Source organism: Abramis brama, assembly GCF_963993115.1.
Source record: "Abramis brama genome assembly, chromosome: 10".
NCBI classification, from domain to species: domain Eukaryota; kingdom Metazoa; phylum Chordata; class Actinopteri; order Cypriniformes; family Leuciscidae; genus Abramis; species Abramis brama.
The window spans coordinates 5,630,510-5,647,337 of NC_139972.1; the positions used below are offsets into that span (position 1 = coordinate 5,630,510).

Genomic DNA, 16,828 nt, shown 5'->3' on the forward strand with positions numbered 1-16,828 from the left:
ATTGTCAGATTTTTTTTTTTTTTTTTTTACATATTATTAACAAATCAAATCATCAACAAAATAAATGTTTGCACTGCAGAAGTGGCACAGAAGCTGCAAGCTGCTAAAGCAGAATTTACTCCAGGGTTCCCACGGGTCCTTGAAATCCTTGAAAGTTTGTGAATCTGAAAGTTCGGAAAGTTTTGGAAAATAAACATACAAAAACACGGATCCTTGAATGTGCTTGAATTTATTTTGTGCAAGTTTTCTGGAAAAAAAATCCATATTATTCCCTCCGGTCCGCTAATGTTTTATTTTGCCAACACTTCGTGGCCTATGCAAGACTAAGCTTGCTTGATTTACGTTAGTTACGCGAATTTACGTTAAGTTACGTTAAGTGTTTCCCGTGTGAGGTACTTTGTATTGTACGTTGTCATGACGTTCACGCGCGCACAAAACTACTACGATGGTGCCTCAACGTTTCATAGTTTCATGCAAAAATTAATACCAGATCATTTTAGAATACAGTATAGGGTGTACCGAATATTCTTCAGTTTTATGCAAAACAGAAATACGACAAATAGAATATCAGATCACAGAACCGGTCAAGAGTCGCACGGGTATATCTGTGGCAATAGCCAACAATACATTGTATGGGTCAAAATTATCGATTTTTCTTTTATGCCAAAAATCATTAGGATATTAAGTAAAGATCATGTTCCATGAAGATATTTAGTAAATTTCCTACCGTAAATATAAAACATGTATTTGTGTGAGTGAATGCTGCACAATCGCCAACATAAATGAACAACTTTAAAGGAGATTTTCTCAATGTTTTGATTTTTTTGTTCCCTATGATTCCACCAGAGGCGGACAGAGTACACAGCTACATTACTTGAGTAAAAGTACAGATACCCCTTGCTAAATTTTACTCAAGTACAAGTAAAAGTACTACAGTCAGATGTCTACTTAAGTAAAAGTACTAAAGTACTTGTTTTTAAAAGTACTTGAGTATCAAGAGTACAAGAGTACATTTCTAAATATTGCATTACTACTGCCACAGTGCTTACATTGGTAAACACAGCAAACACTTGAAGCGAAAACTATCATTAACTTGTTCAGAAAATTGAAATAGTCTGGCGAGGTGGGGCCACGGCTTGGCACATTCCCGGGATGCGATATTTTTTTCCCCAGGATGGTAGGGGAAGACTCATGAATATTCATTAGGGAAGTCATCCCTGATTGGTCTGATGACCTACTCCTAACCCCGCCCCTAAACCTACCCGTCACTGGGGGTCTTATGACCTCCCTAATCCCGCCCCTAAACCTACCCGTCACTGGGGTTAAGACCAATCAGGGATGACTTCCCTAATGAATATTCATGAGTCTTCCCCTATCATCCTGGGAAAAAAAATATTGCTTCCGGGATGGACCTGCTGCGTCTTCATCCATTGTTTCGTCCATGGTTTAGTCTCTTATCTAAATCTGACCATGGAGTTGACTTTGGCGGAAAGCTGAAGGTGATTGCTGATAGGCTGTCCCAATCAGTGGCGCCTGCACAATCCAATCACATTTGAGAGGGTTTTTTTTTAGAAGAAGTAACGGGTACTCACGGTTATGGATAGAAATGTAGTGGAGTAAAGAGTACAATATTTGCCTCTCAAATGTACTTGAGTAAAGTCATGAGTACTCCCCAAAAATGATACTCGAGTAAAGTACAGATCCCTCAAAATTGTACTTAAGTACTGTACTCAAGTAAATGTACTCTGTTACTGTCCAGCTCTGGATTCCAGATTTACAATAGTTGTATCTCAACCAAATATTGTCCTATCCTAACAAACCACACATCAATGGAAAGCTTATTTATTCAACTTTCATGTGATGTAAAATCTCAATTTAATAAAAATTGTTCCATGTGACTGGTTTTGTGATCCAGGGTCACATATGGCCAAAAATTCATGCAAAAAGAAGAAGTTGTGTTTAACACATGAAAACTGTAACAATGTGTCTTACAAGTTAACACGATGTAACCTTGCTCTCACTTGAAGTGTGTCCCCACATTAAGTCCTTGAATTTGAGAGTATTGGACCTGGAAAGTCCTTGATTTTGAAGTTAACCAAGGTGTGGGAACCCTGTTACTCTGGTATTACGATTGCATAAATACTGCTATGTGACTAATGTTTTAAACATAATATTTTGAACACACATATATATATATTGTCACAGTGTCTGTTTGTGTATCACTGGTGTCCACTAGAGGTCCTCGTCTCCACGGTGTCATCCCATTCATGAACTGCATTCCCCACAATCCTTGTCAGTACCAATCACTGTTCATTGCACTCAGCTGTTCCCTGTTATTCATTGTTAGTTCTTGTTATATATACCCTGCCTGTCTAGTGTTTGTCACGGATTCCTTGTCTTATATCACGCCACTTCCGTTCCCTGTATTTCCTGTTTGTGTTCTTGTTTCTTGGATTGATTATTTGGATTTTGACCTCTGCCTGGAAGACTACGATTTTGGATTACCCTAATAAATCTTTACTGCACTTGGATCTTTCCTTTTCCCGTTCCTTTGTGTGTGGATCGTGACATATATATATATATATATATATATATATATATATATATATATATATATAAACATTTTTTTAAATAAAATGCCTTAAATATAAAACTAAAACCTTGAGAGACCATTGAGTCATTCATCCAACTGATTCATTGAAACGGTTGATTCATTCAGGAATGGATTTATGAATGGATCGCTCAAAAATGCTGATTCATTTAGGAACCAAACATTGCTATGTGTTGCTCTGAGACACACAGTTGTTCTGTGTCTTTAAATGATTTAAAGCAACAACAAAAAAGTGAACAATATCTTCTCTATGGATCACTACAGCCCCGTGTATGTTAGTGGACGTCCTTTAATACATAATAATCCTCTTTATTTACATTATAACAGTGCTGGAATCCGCTCAGCTTGCAAATGTTAACAGCTAAACTAAAATCTCCAGTGACAGGCCCAGAGTAACTGACAAAGCCATCGGTTCTGGCACGCTCACTTTAGCAGAGAAACTGGCCATCTGGAATGGACATGTTTGACCAGCGCTTGGTTCTGCGCGAGACTAATGGTTTGACACTTTGGCCAGTTTCTCACAACTGCCTTTTCTTCATGAACACTGTTGGTAAACTCTCAGCACTGCTGACCGGGAGCAACACAAGCCTCGAGCTTCAGAGAGACTCTGACCCAGTCAACCCTTTAAGACCGACGCTCCGTGTCTCTGTTTAAGAGCCGATAGAAACTGAAAACAAATGGCTAGCTCAATAATTCTTTTTGCATACAAAACCAGAGACGTTACACGTTCAGATCAAGCCAAGCGTTGTTTTCTCCCTCTAATGAGCATTTAAAACACACAAATGCTTAGCACGTCTTTGCACATGTTCTATAGATCTGTGATTGATAGTTACGTCTTCCGATGGCTCATAGATGTAATTTTACTCAAATATGTAGAAGAAAAAAAACGATTTAAATTTGTGTTTTATGTTTATTGCACTTTTGAGCTATTTATCTCTTTACTATTGAAAATTACATGCATAGTTGGGGGTGTAAGGATTGTTTTGATGTATGGCATATGAAAATGCTCAAAAGAATGACAGCACAGCATGTAAAAATACTAAAGCCCTATTCGGACGGGATTAGCTTTACGAGGGTAGATGGAGTGATGTAACTTTACCACAGGACGTCTGTAATATTAATGGCCAATTCGCACAGGATCAGAGATCTCAGTAAACCAGCAGAAGTGGGAGAGTAACTCGCTTTACACACCGCCGTCACACTCATGTGTGTGTTACGCTGCTTCCTGATATCACGTGCGCAAACACACATAACCTATATTTATGTATATAAAACAGTTATGTCCGGAGGAACGATGTATTAATGAACTTCAGATTGGATTGTGTTGGTAATAGACACTTATCTAACGCTAAAAGATGTTTCGCCTCTAACAAGTGCTGTCGATCTTCTCTCTGATCTGAATGGTGTGTGTGAAACACTTGAGTTTTGCCACAGACTCGTCCCAGCGTCTAGAACGCGACTGATGCTTTTTCAAGCGTCTCCATACTTGCAAAAACGCGGAAAACTACTTTTAAACAGGAAATATTTACGTACATATTGACAGCGGGTCTATCCGCACGGGATCAGGATCACCTGAGGTCATTTTCCCAGACCTTTTTACTGAAGGTAAAAGTCGCTGTTATCTTTCCTGACATTGTCCGTGATGATCACTGAGATGAGACATTCAGACTGGACTAAAATCACAGAGAAGCTCTGGTGATTATTACTTTACCCCTCCTCTCCATGTTAAACTAGTCCCGTCCGAATACGGCTTAAGATATACTCTGGCGGAATTGTTCAATGGCAGGTCATAAAGGGTTAAGAAGCATTTTGATTGATCGGATCACAAGTGGACGACACTAAATACAGGTGTAACGGGTCTAAAAGGTTTTGAGCTTGTCCACTGTTCCAGAGGAAGTGGAAAACACATTCGACCGGATGTTTCGTAGTGTAAACGCTCATGTGATCGAATGTGTTCAAACAGCCACTAAACACCGTCTTCCCTCCGTCTGCTGATCTAACGCGTGAGCATTATGGGGAGAGCTCGAGTCACACGGGTTTAAACTGTCGACTGGAGACACAAGTTTGGTTTGAAGAGGAAAAACGTACCAATCTCAATGTTCTCTCATCATTCCTGATGTCTAACACACACTCACAGCGTTCGGCTGATCTCGTGTGTGTCAGAGCAGAAACTAAGTGTGTTTCTCTGTCATCTTCGGTCGTGTTCACATGTAAATAAGCTTATTTCATCCATTAGATTGAAAGATCTAAAAAAAAAAAACATATATTTACCCACCCATAGACCCTCCCCTCGAAGAAATCAGGACAGAAGTGGTTAAAAGTGGACAAAAGAGACGGATTAGAACACCAGGTGTCTCTCTCGTCTACTTGTGATCCGATTAACCAAATGCATCTTAACACCAGCTGTAAACAGGGCTGAAGTCTCTCAGATCTTTATTCCTGCTCATTTCTCCTGAATCCAACATGTTGATCACGAGAACTGATTGTTCGCTCACCATCTAATCTAACCAGACCTTAATATGTGGACTTGTAAAGAGATGATCAGTGATATTTGCTTAGGCATGCCTGTATAAATTCAGGTAACACTTTATTTTAGAGTGTCCTTGTTACATATGTTACATGTACTTACCATAGTAATAACAGTAAATTATGCATAATTACATGCAACTAACCCTCAACCAAACCCTAATCCTATAGTAAGTACATTTAGTTGCTTAATATTACTCAGTTTAAATATATGATTACACTGTAACAATGACACCTTAATATAAAGTGTATCCTAAATTCACATAGTGTGTACAGACACACATACAACATGAGGAGTGAGAGGAAGAGTCTGTCCACACACACACACACACACACACACACAGACAGACTGAGGATTGTGTACAGAGGATTCTCCAGGTCTCTGTTGGCAGTCTGTGTTTACTGACAGGACAGCTGGTGCTATTTCCTTATTATTGTGTTTGTGTGTGTGTGTGTGTGTGTGTGTGTGTGTGTGTGTGTGTGTGTGTGAGAGAGAGAGCTCATGGTCATCTGTGGTCTGTCTGTGTGTTGTGGTTTGTGTTATATCTGTTGCTCTCACATTCAGACACTGCATTTGTCCTGATGTCCAAAGTCCTGCGGTGCGACTAAGGGCCAATTTAAAGGACATCTGTTGCTCTTGGCCGACATAACTGGCACACCGAGGCAGAACACACACGGGACATTTGGACAGGAGATGAAGCCAGAGCGCACACACACAAACACACACCTGTAGAAACACACACACACACACACACACACACACACACACACTGGAAAGGTGAATTCAAAAGTGGCAGTAAAGACATTTATAATGTTACAAAAGAGTCTATTTCAAATAAATGCTGTTCTTTTTAACTTTCTATTCATCAAAAAATCCTGAAAAATAAAATAAAAGTTTTCAACACTGATAATAATCATAAATGTTTCTTGATCATCAAATGAGTAATGATGCTGAAAATTCAGCTTTGATCAAAGGAATAAATTATACTTTACTATGTAATCACATAGAAAACACTTATTTTATATTGTAAAAATAGAAAAAAAATTATTTACTGTGTTTTTGATCAAATAAATGCAGCCTTGGTGAGCAGAAGAGACTTCTTTCAAATAAATATAAAAAACCTTAATTATTCCAGACTTTTGACCGGTAGTGTAAATCTCTCAAGTATCAACTTTGTCTCCCATTTTTATTCAAAACAGACTCAAATGAGACAACTGTCGACATACAATAAGTGTACAGAACTATTATCCGATCATTTGCTCTTGGAAGAATTTGGAGAGAATGGATGAGAAATGATTGAGTTAATCTCTTCTAAAAGTCTAAATTTCTAGGAGACATAAGCAATATCTTTAATTCAATAGTTATAATTCAATATCTATAACTGAGATCTGTGAATATACGCATTATACGCATGTTTAATGGGTGGTTGATTATGATTTGACTTTTCTAACTTTAGTTAGTGTGTAATGTTGCTGTTTGAGCATAAACAACATCTGCAAAGTTACAACGCTCAAAGTTCAAAGCAAAGGGAGATATTTGCTTTTAAAGAAATCGCTTTTTAAGGACTACAACAAACGGCTGGTAGAGACTACACCACATTCCTCCCGGGTTAGTGACATCACCAACCCTAGAATTTACATAAACCCCGCCCCCTGAACACGATTTATAGATTATCAAGACAGAATATGCTAATCAATGACTAGAAGATAACTACACATCAGCTTCATAAATTCATCAACTAACCATTCAGAAATGTCCTGTTGCTTCTACATGTTGTCACTTCTTCTTGAGTCTCTCCATCATTGTCTGACTCCGGTTTGAACATAAAAGACTAAAAGTTTTTGAGATGTTCAGTGCATGTGTGTGTGAGGTAAAAGGACACAAGCTGTTGAAACTCCGCCCCCTGTGCCGGGAGCAGCAGCTCATTTGCATTTAAAGGGACACACACAAAAACTGCGTTTTTGCTCACCCTCAAAAAGTGACAATTTTAACATGCTATATAAAAATATCTGTGGGGTATTTGAGCTAAAACTTCACATACACACTCTGGGGACATCAGAAGGGCATTATACCACCCCTTTAAGGTAAAGATATACTGTGGCATTAGAACACACACACATGAGTGTTTTTGTGGTGTTCTTGCTAGGATACGCGATCCTGCAGGCCATCATGGAGAAGGCGGGTCAGAACGGTTGGCAGGTCAGCGCCATCTGTGTGGAGAACTTCAACGACGCGAGTTACCGGAGGCTTCTGGAAGACCTGGACCGGCGACAGGAGAAGAAGTTTGTCATCGACCTCGAGGCAGAGCGACTCCAGAACCTTCTAGAGCAGGCGAGGACCACAGCACAAACATTACAATATTAATGTTCACCCCATTTACTTTCTTCACAGTACACACACTCCCGGTCATAATGTCAATGATTCAACTGTGCACGTTATTCCTAAAAAAACTGTCTTTATGATCTTTCAACAAAATGTAATCACTTATTTTTCGATTCTTCCAACCTCCATGACACATTATCCACTATCAAACTATTCACTACCCACAATGGATAAAATAAAATGTTCCCCTACATTATTAATATATATATTTTTTTATTTTGTGTGTGAAAATGTTTTTTTTTCTCACGGAAATACATCACAATACGGAATAAAATCATTTGCGAATGCCATTTCATATTGATTTTGAAATTATTCTACAATATTTAAAATGCATTAAAAATATTTTTCATAAATATTTTTATTTAAATACTTAGATTTAAAATAATTGTATATTAAAATGACTATATAGATCTAGTGTAAGCACTTTGAGCCATTTTGCTAACTGACTTTAATATATTTTTAAAATGTAAGATTTTTAAATATACACATTTAAAAATATATTTAAAAAATAAAGTGAAAAGTGTAAAAATTGACTTCTAACATAAATATTTCTAATATTTTTAAATATTTAAAAACAGATTTATAATTTAAAAAAATGATAGTGGCATTTTGAGACATTTTGCTAGATGACACTGAAATGATTGTACAATTTGTAAAATGTAATATTCTATAGATTTTTAAACATTTAGACATGCATAAAAATGTAAATATTAATATGTAAATATTTCTAATATTATTAAATATTTAAAAACATAATTTTATACTTTTTTACGTTTTGCTAAATGACATTGAAATTGTTCTACAATTTCTTAAATGTTTTAAAAAAATATATTTTACATTTTTTTAATATTTAGACAATTAAAAATATTTAAAAAAAACATACATATGAGTTGTTTTGCTTACTCACACCAGACTTCTCAACTAATGTCATGTCAACAAACCTAAAGGTGCACAATGATTGACAGGCAGATAGCCTTTCTGATTGGCTATAAAAGCACAGGCCGCCTCCCACACTCATCTGTTGCTGTTTGCAGAGCCTATGACTGTCACAGCCACACACACACACACAAAACCTATTCCAGTAATATCTGTCAGGTAGCAGGAACAGTTTATGGGTTGCACTCCAGAATACTAAATCGCTTACAGCACCTTTAAAAGGAAAGGCATAAAAACACAAAATCACAGAGAGCTGGAGGGATCACAGAGCGAGACGAACGATCAGCGCTTTCCTTCTCGTCTGCGATTTGTTATTTCCTCTGTTCTCTCTGTTCCTCACACACTCTGCCTGTCATGTGCAGTGAAACTCACAGTAACACGATGTACGGAGAGACAGAGAGACGAGAGCACAAGACTGCTGCCAAACAACCTGAAACTGACACATCACAGCGACCCGAGCTGAAGTTAAAGCAACTTCGCCCATTTTAAACCCGCTTTTGTATTGTTAAAATGTCAGTATCAGGGCTTGACATTCACGTGTTTGCTCATCAGCCACTGTGACTAGTGGTTTTCCAAAGTTACCAGCCACTAAGCATTTCCACTGGCCACCATTTTGACATCGATACCATGGGGAAAAACTGCAAAATAGATATTTTTAATATTATCTCATCTTTGGCGGCCGGTATATTAGGCTGCTGTCACTTTAAGAGCTGACGCACGGATCCGTTACACTGTTTTATATCACCAATATAGTGTCTTTATGTGCTGCACTTTGGGCGTGAGCAGAAAATCTGCGGAAATGAGTAATATTATTCTCAATACGTGCAATCCCACACGGAAATTCAAGCCCTGTAACACCAACAATATTCATCCAGTGCAAATGAATTGAGTGAGTGAGGAGAGGCGGGTTTGTGTGTCGCTCGCTGTGAGAGAGATGAGAGAGAGAGAAAGAGCTATTGTGTTTTCTTGCGGAAGAGTTTCAGATATTCCAGTATCGATATGTATAGAAAAATCTATATTTTTGACAACACTAGTTTGCACTTAGTTTATTATTTCAGATGCCTTTTTAAAAAGACAATCATTGAAAAATGTATATTATATATAAAACTCAACCCACCAAAGTGGCCAGAGGAGTGACTGTGTCACACATCACTGATGAAATACACACACATTATAGATAAAAGGTTATTTTCCGTGTTAATCAGAGTTTTTGTCCTAACCAGTCGCAACGAGTCTATTTTAGAAACGGTTTCTATTTTTCTGCGACGTCGCGCTGGAACAACAAACACAAAGTGTGGCGATGATAATCTCAGGCACTGTTTATGTGCTTTATTTAATGTTAAAAGCGCGTAATGTGACTTTGAATGTCATTTAGTGCTCCAGCTTTGTAGCTGTAAAAGCAACAATGGATATAATTCACCTTAGATCTTGAAATTAAAGAAATGGAAACAAGAACGTTCAAACTGTGAACAAACAAGTGTATTCTTTGACTAATATTGTTTTAGTAACTCAGTAGCCTATGTATTTTAATAATGGTGTAATATTTGTGAATTTGATTATGTAGCTACTTATCCATTTTCTTGCGAGTGCCGTCGAAATTACTCTCTGGTGCCGTGCACTCGCCGCGAGACTCCGCCCACACGCTGTTCTGATTGGCTGACTTCGCCCACACGCTGTTCTGATTGGCTGACTTCGCCCACACGCTGCTCTGATTGGTTGACTCCGCCCACACGCAGTTCTGATTGGCTGACTTCGCCCACACGCTGTTCTGATTGGCTGACTTCGCCCACACGCTGTTCTGATTGGCTGACTTCGCCCACACGCTGCTCTGATTGGTTGACTCCGCCCTCACGCTGTTCTGATTGGCTGACTTCGCCCACACGCTGCTCTGATTGGTTGACTCCGCCCTCACGCTGTTCTGATTGGTTGACTCCGCCCTCACGCTGCTCTGATTGTCTGTGGGTTTTGACTGATTTTGACGTATCTCGCAGTCGTGTCTAGTGAGGACAGACAAATTATTTGTCGCTGGAATCTTATCGCATCGCGTCTGGTTAGGAAACAAGTAAACAAGTGCGCAGCCATCTTTAGAATATTGTCTTTGAACTTCCGGTTTTCCGGTCGCTCTGTATATCTCTATGGCATTGCTGTTGAAGAGTAATTAGCTGGTGAAGTGGATTTACTTTTTGTAAAGTTAACGAAAGTTCACTTTGAGAATAATGAGAATTGTAATGTTTAAAGCAGATGTCTTAACATATGTCAGTAGACTGGGAACATTTTAAAATGAGCCATTCGTTCATAAATGCGTAAGATCGCTGTGAAAATACATGCAAAAGACAAGGAGCGCAGTCCTAACCAGATTCGATGCGATAAGTTAATTTGTCTGTCCGCACTAGACGCGACGCGACTGCAAGATGCGTAAAAATTACAGAGCCATGGATTACTATCCATATAAATTACAGTTCACCATATATTCACAGCTATTTCAAACTGAAATAATTGAACAATATTACTGTATTTTTGATCGAAAAAAAGGCAGCCTTGCTGGTCATAAGAGACTTCTTTGAAAACCTTATGATGGCTGGTGTACATTAGCGCTGTGGTGTAATGTGTATCAGCGGTAATGATGCTGGAGTCACAGCTCAGCTCTCAGTGTGTCTGATCTATGAACTCTGAGATTGCTCGGTGTGTTTGATTATTGCACGGTCCGTCTGTTCCTCGGGCAAGACCTCGAAAGGTGCCCATCTATCAGCCTGACAGTAGATTTGGCAAATACAACCACACACACACACACACACACACATCGTCTCGCAGTTGGACATCGTCAGGTACAACATCAACAGAATGTTGTCTCTACACGAGCTGCCAGTCCTGCCAGCGTGTTCCTGGATCTGGCATCTCACACAGACACCGGTTACACGCTAGACCAGGGCTTTTCCATCTTTTATATGCCACGGTCCACGGACTCCCAAATATGTGACCCTGGATCACAGAACCGGTCAAGAGTCGCACGGGTATATCTGTGGCAATAGTCAACAATACATTGTATGGGTCAAAATTATCGATTTTTCTTTTCTGCCAAAAATCATGAGGATATTAAGTAAAGATCATGTTCCATGAAGATATTTAGTAAATTTCCTACTGTAAATATATAAAACATGTATTTGTGTGAGTGAATGCAGCACAATCGCCAACATAAATGAACAACTTTAAAGGAGATTTTCTCAATGTTTCGATTTTTTTGCACCCTCAGATTCCAGATTTACAATAGTTGTATCTCGACCAAATATTGTCCTATCATAACAAACCATACATCAATGGAAAGCTTATATATTCAGCTTTCAGATGATGTATAAATCTCAATTTCAGAAAATTGACCCATGTGACTGGTTTTGTGGTCCAGGGTCACATATGATCATCCTGAAATTTAACCAAACAATGACAAAGTAATATTATAAATCTAAAATTAAGTTACTTTATAATATTTCTTTCTAGTCATTGTAGTAATGCACAGTAAAATTAATTATTTATTTAATTTTATTCAAATGTTTTTTTTTTTTTTTTTTCTATTTTATCAAAATGTTGAATTATTTTTTTTATCTGATTTAATCTATTTAACAGATTTATAACTATTATGGTTATTTTAATAATTTTTATTCTAATCTAACTTATTGATTACATACATTTAATATATAAAATTGTTTAGTCATTATAGTACTGTAAAATGTATTATTTATTTAATTTTAAATAAATGTTTATTTTTGTTCAATTTTATCAAAATGTTTAGTTATTTTTTTTATCTGGTTTAATCTATTTAACAGATTAATAACTATTATTTTTTATTTTAAATCACATTTTTTTCATTTATTTATTTTTAATCTAACTTTGATTATACACATTTAATATATATATATATATATATATATATATCATTTTATTTTTTTTACTTTTTAAAATTTTTCCTCTAGACTTTTCTAAAACTCAAGCATGAATACACCATACTGGACTTCTGAAAGCACAAGAAAGTGGCTTCTTATAAAACCACGAGTGTAATTTTGAAATCAAATTGGCCACAACACAAAAAGAAGAGTAATTTTCTGAATTGTAATTCAAAGAAATAGAGTGCACTCTTTCAGCAGCGCTGGTTCCGGAACTATTTTCTCCATTCATTTCTCCCATAGGGATTTTTAAAAAGTCTTTGTTAAATTGTTATAAGCTATGAACCAAACCAGTAAGCTACGAGGAGAATCATAACATTACAGACTTTGATTTGAAGCAAAAAAGTAACAATAGAAAAAAACCCCTATAGATAAATATACAACTATTGACATAAAGATCAATTTAAATATGATGTACAGGTATATGACATGTACATACATACACCTGCCAAGGACCAGATGATTTTTATTATGTCCTGATACATAAAACCATAGAACTCAAAATGGTGTACTTTCTTTTTCACATGACTGTATATGGACACACACACACGTTTCAATTCTCTAATTGGTGAGGATTTTTAGCAGAATCATGGGTAATGTAGTTTTTAACCAGGAATTCTGCCGTTGAACAGGATTATTTAAAAAAAAATAGGGTTGAAATAATGCAGGCAAATGTCTACAACAAAAACATATACGGCATGGATTAACAACCTCGTTGCTCAGAGTAGGTCGGTCTTTAAAGGTTTATAAGTTATCTTTAAAAATCAATCCCTCTACGGAGTAAATGCATTGGATTTCCGACTTCCGGGATCCAACTTCTGCACTCTATAAATTTGTATTTCACTTATGCATTTATCCATTCATCCATCCATTCAAATAAAATATAAAAACTTCATATGAACTATATTTTAAACTTTCAAAGAAGGCTTTGTCAGGTTAAAACTATGAATTTCTTCAAATTTGAACTGTAATTAGTCTTTTCAATACCCTATTGTGATGAATAATAGTTATTTTTTTAGGGCGGGGCTTGATTTTGTCCGTGGGGAATTGATTGGATGATTATGGCTTGCTATTGGTGGATCTCATGTGAGTGACAGGTTTGGCCCCGCCCTCGTCCTCAGAGAAGAGATGCAAGAATCAGGGGAAGTTATTTTGATTCAAGATTACAAGGGAACAAGGATTTAAGGATAAATGATTTATAATAAACTGCAATATTCCATAAAAACAACAATTGTCCATTTTGATTTCATGGTGACTTTAAAAAGCATTTCTGAATGTCTGATGGGACTTAAACTGTAAATGCAATGCTTATATCACACACACTTTCACAAAATGTTTCCTTATATCTCTCTCTCTCTCTTCCTCTCTCTCAGATTGTGAGTGTGGGGAAACATGTAAAAGGATACCACTACATCGTCGCTAACCTGGTGAGTCCTGGCACTGGTCTATCCAGCTGAGTGAGAGAGAGCGGCAGTGATGGAGCGCTCGAGGAAATGAACAAATGCAGAGGACAGCGTGTCCTCTGGCCGTAATTCTCTGTGATGGAGCTGAGCCACTTTATTTTCCCGAATAAAACCCCAGACTAGAATTACGTGTTGGCATGTTTGGCATCATTTGCGCTCCAGACATTCCTCAAATCATGCGTGCTGTTACTTTTAAGTGAGCAGATGCAAAATGTACACAGAATATCACAGAGACCTCCTTTTTTACTTTGTTACTTTGAAACCACATCCTCAACACTCTAGAAACATGGTGTCTCACATTTTTTTCTTCTTGGGCGATAGATTCATCTGAAATGGTGGTTAGTCTCAGGGAATTTGCCGTCTTTTTCATTTTCGGAGACTCTGACTATGATGGACCGCTGAACCTGCACTTTGTTACGATTGATTTATCGTTGCTTATTTGTGCTGTGCCTTAACTCTGTGTTGACATTTGTTAGTGTGTCAGCATGTGGGATATTAAGATATGTTATAACTCACTCTGCCTCACATTCGTTCAATTCATCTCCCGTTTTCCATCTCCGCCTTTTCAGTGAATCGGCTTCATCACTGTAATTTCCTCTCTCCCCTGACAGGGTTTTAAGGATATTTCTCTTGAGAGGTTTATGCACGGCGGGGCAAACGTAACCGGTTTCCAGTTGGTGGATTTCAGTAAACCAATGGTGATCAAACTAATGCAACGCTGGAATAAACTAGACCAGAGGGAGTATCCAGGATCTGAGAGCCCACCCAGGGTAAACGCAAATACATTCACAACATAATTAAACCCAAGTGCAAACACCAATAAACCAGAATAACAAACAATACCAATTGAGAGCGTCATTACGTGCACATGCTTTTAAAGACTTAGGTAACAGCTCAAAGATTTGAGCTATAAACACTAATGAATAATTCATTTTCGTCATTCTTTGCTCAGCAAACAGCAGGTTGCAAATCTGATGCTGTAATACTGTCAGACACATGTGGCAGAATTCCAGTCACAGATGTTTAGCCAATCAGACTGTGACAGGACACGTTCTCCGTCAAGCTTTAGCCAATGAGAAGCTGCCCAGTGATATTAGAGTCAATTACGCCATGACGGACTGCAGCCGGAGCCGCATTTTAACCCGTCTGTTGGGAAATGTGTGAAATGAAGTCAATGTTTACATTGTTTTGATGCCCTAGTGAAAAATAAATATACCAAAATGTATTTGAAATGCATTTATTTAATGCTAAAGTATACTACAAATACATTTACATTTTTATGTGCTTAATATATAAAAACCTTGCAATTGTACTTTAAGTCTGCTAAATTGGAACAATTAATTTTGTACTTAATACACTTAAGTTTCCGGAAATAGTGCTGAGGTCCAACTAAAGATATACTTGAATATATTTGATTGTGCTAAAACGTAACTATTGCAAGTATACTTTAAATATCTTGCATTTTAAGACTGATATTATACAGAGATCATACTATCCTTACTAATAGTGGTATTAAAACACATTTAGGCTTAGTATTATGAAATTTGCATTGTGCAGTAAAGAAGTACTCCAAAATAAAGTTTAATTACAATATTTATATCAGTAGCCCAAGTCTCAATTTACTGATATGAATCATGCATTTTAAATAAATTTTGGTATTAGTGTTTTTTTTTTTTTCACTAGGGTGACTGGGATACCATTTTAATTATCCAAGAGACAAATTCACAGCCTTGGGAGGAAGTGACATTTGCTTTTTTCCTTAATTGAAAAATGTAACATTTTAACAACAACAACAAAAAAAATGAAAAAAATGGGCCACAATGAAATATATATATACTAAAATGTGAGGACCAAGTGTGAGTGAAATGCTTGCACCATCAAGCTTATGCAGTACCACACAAAATTATTACAGTTCTCCCTAACTGGAAAACAGTACAAATCTACTCATTAAGATGATTTTGTGCTGCATCAGCTAAAAAAAAAGTAGCTTTTCCCCTCTGTTGAGAACATGGAGATCCTTCTCTACTCCCATTGATTAGCACTTCCATCCTGCAGTCCCTGCTATAAATTATCAGAGAACATCAAACCAATCTTTACAGGTTTATTAGAGCACACTATACAGGCAAGATCCTTGACCACCTCCATCTCTTGAGCGCTCTTGATTTTCTGCATCTCACACTCTGACTCCCCCTTTAATGATTATTGTTTGTTTCTGTCTTTCCCTCAATGTTAATTGGATGTTATTATGCCTCTGCTACAACCATAAATCTTCATTTCCGCTGATCAAGTTCATTCATAATGTCTTGTGTCAGTGCAGACGCAGCCGCTGAGGCTCATTCTGTCTTATTGGGCCGGATTTACTCATGCAAATAGCCATGCTTTCGTATTTGTTTATGGAAATAAGGGATGAAAATACATTTTTATTATTGGTGAGGTTGGTGAGGAAGAGAAAAATGATGAGATCCCTGCACTGCTTTCCCCAGCAATCTCTCTGAATCTTTACTGCTCTGTTGCAACATCTGTACTGCTTTACAGCTAAATAGCTTTTCCAGTAACAAGTAGCGGCATCGCTACATTGCAGTTTTGTCACATTGCATTACGCACACAGCCTTACAAGCAAGCAGGCGGAGGCAATAATCAATGTGCTCACCTAGAATGCCCTCTCTGTTGCATTTACATCTACTTTAGGCACTACGACAGCTCAGCATTACATTTGATATGTGACTGTAAATAGGACGCATGGATAATGTAGTGTGAATTTACATAAAATATTCCTTTTACCCTTTTAGTACACATCATCATTGACGTATGATGGTGTGCTAGTAATGGCGGAGGCGTTTCGAAATCTGCGCAGACAGAAGATCGACATCTCTCGCAGAGGCAATGCTGGAGACTGCCTGGCCAACCCAGCTGCTCCTTGGAATCAGGGCATCGACATGGAACGAACTCTGAAACAGGTGAGAGCGGGTGGGAT

General features: G+C 37.5%; 1 protein-coding gene across 7 annotated transcripts in view; it reads left to right on the forward strand.

The window, feature by feature from the left end:
• Positions 1 to 16,828, forward strand: part of gria4a (glutamate receptor, ionotropic, AMPA 4a) — a 118,389-nt gene that overhangs the window by 37,908 nt on the left and 63,653 nt on the right. For all 7 annotated transcript variants that reach the window (XM_084127359.1, XM_084127360.1, XM_084127357.1 and 4 more), the window contains 4 exons: positions 7,285 to 7,469; positions 13,765 to 13,818; positions 14,466 to 14,624; positions 16,644 to 16,811. In XM_084127359.1, coding sequence (XP_083983485.1) covers positions 7,285 to 7,469; positions 13,765 to 13,818; positions 14,466 to 14,624; positions 16,644 to 16,811 — 566 coding nt within the window. The remainder of the gene's footprint in view (positions 1 to 7,284; positions 7,470 to 13,764; positions 13,819 to 14,465; positions 14,625 to 16,643; positions 16,812 to 16,828) is intronic.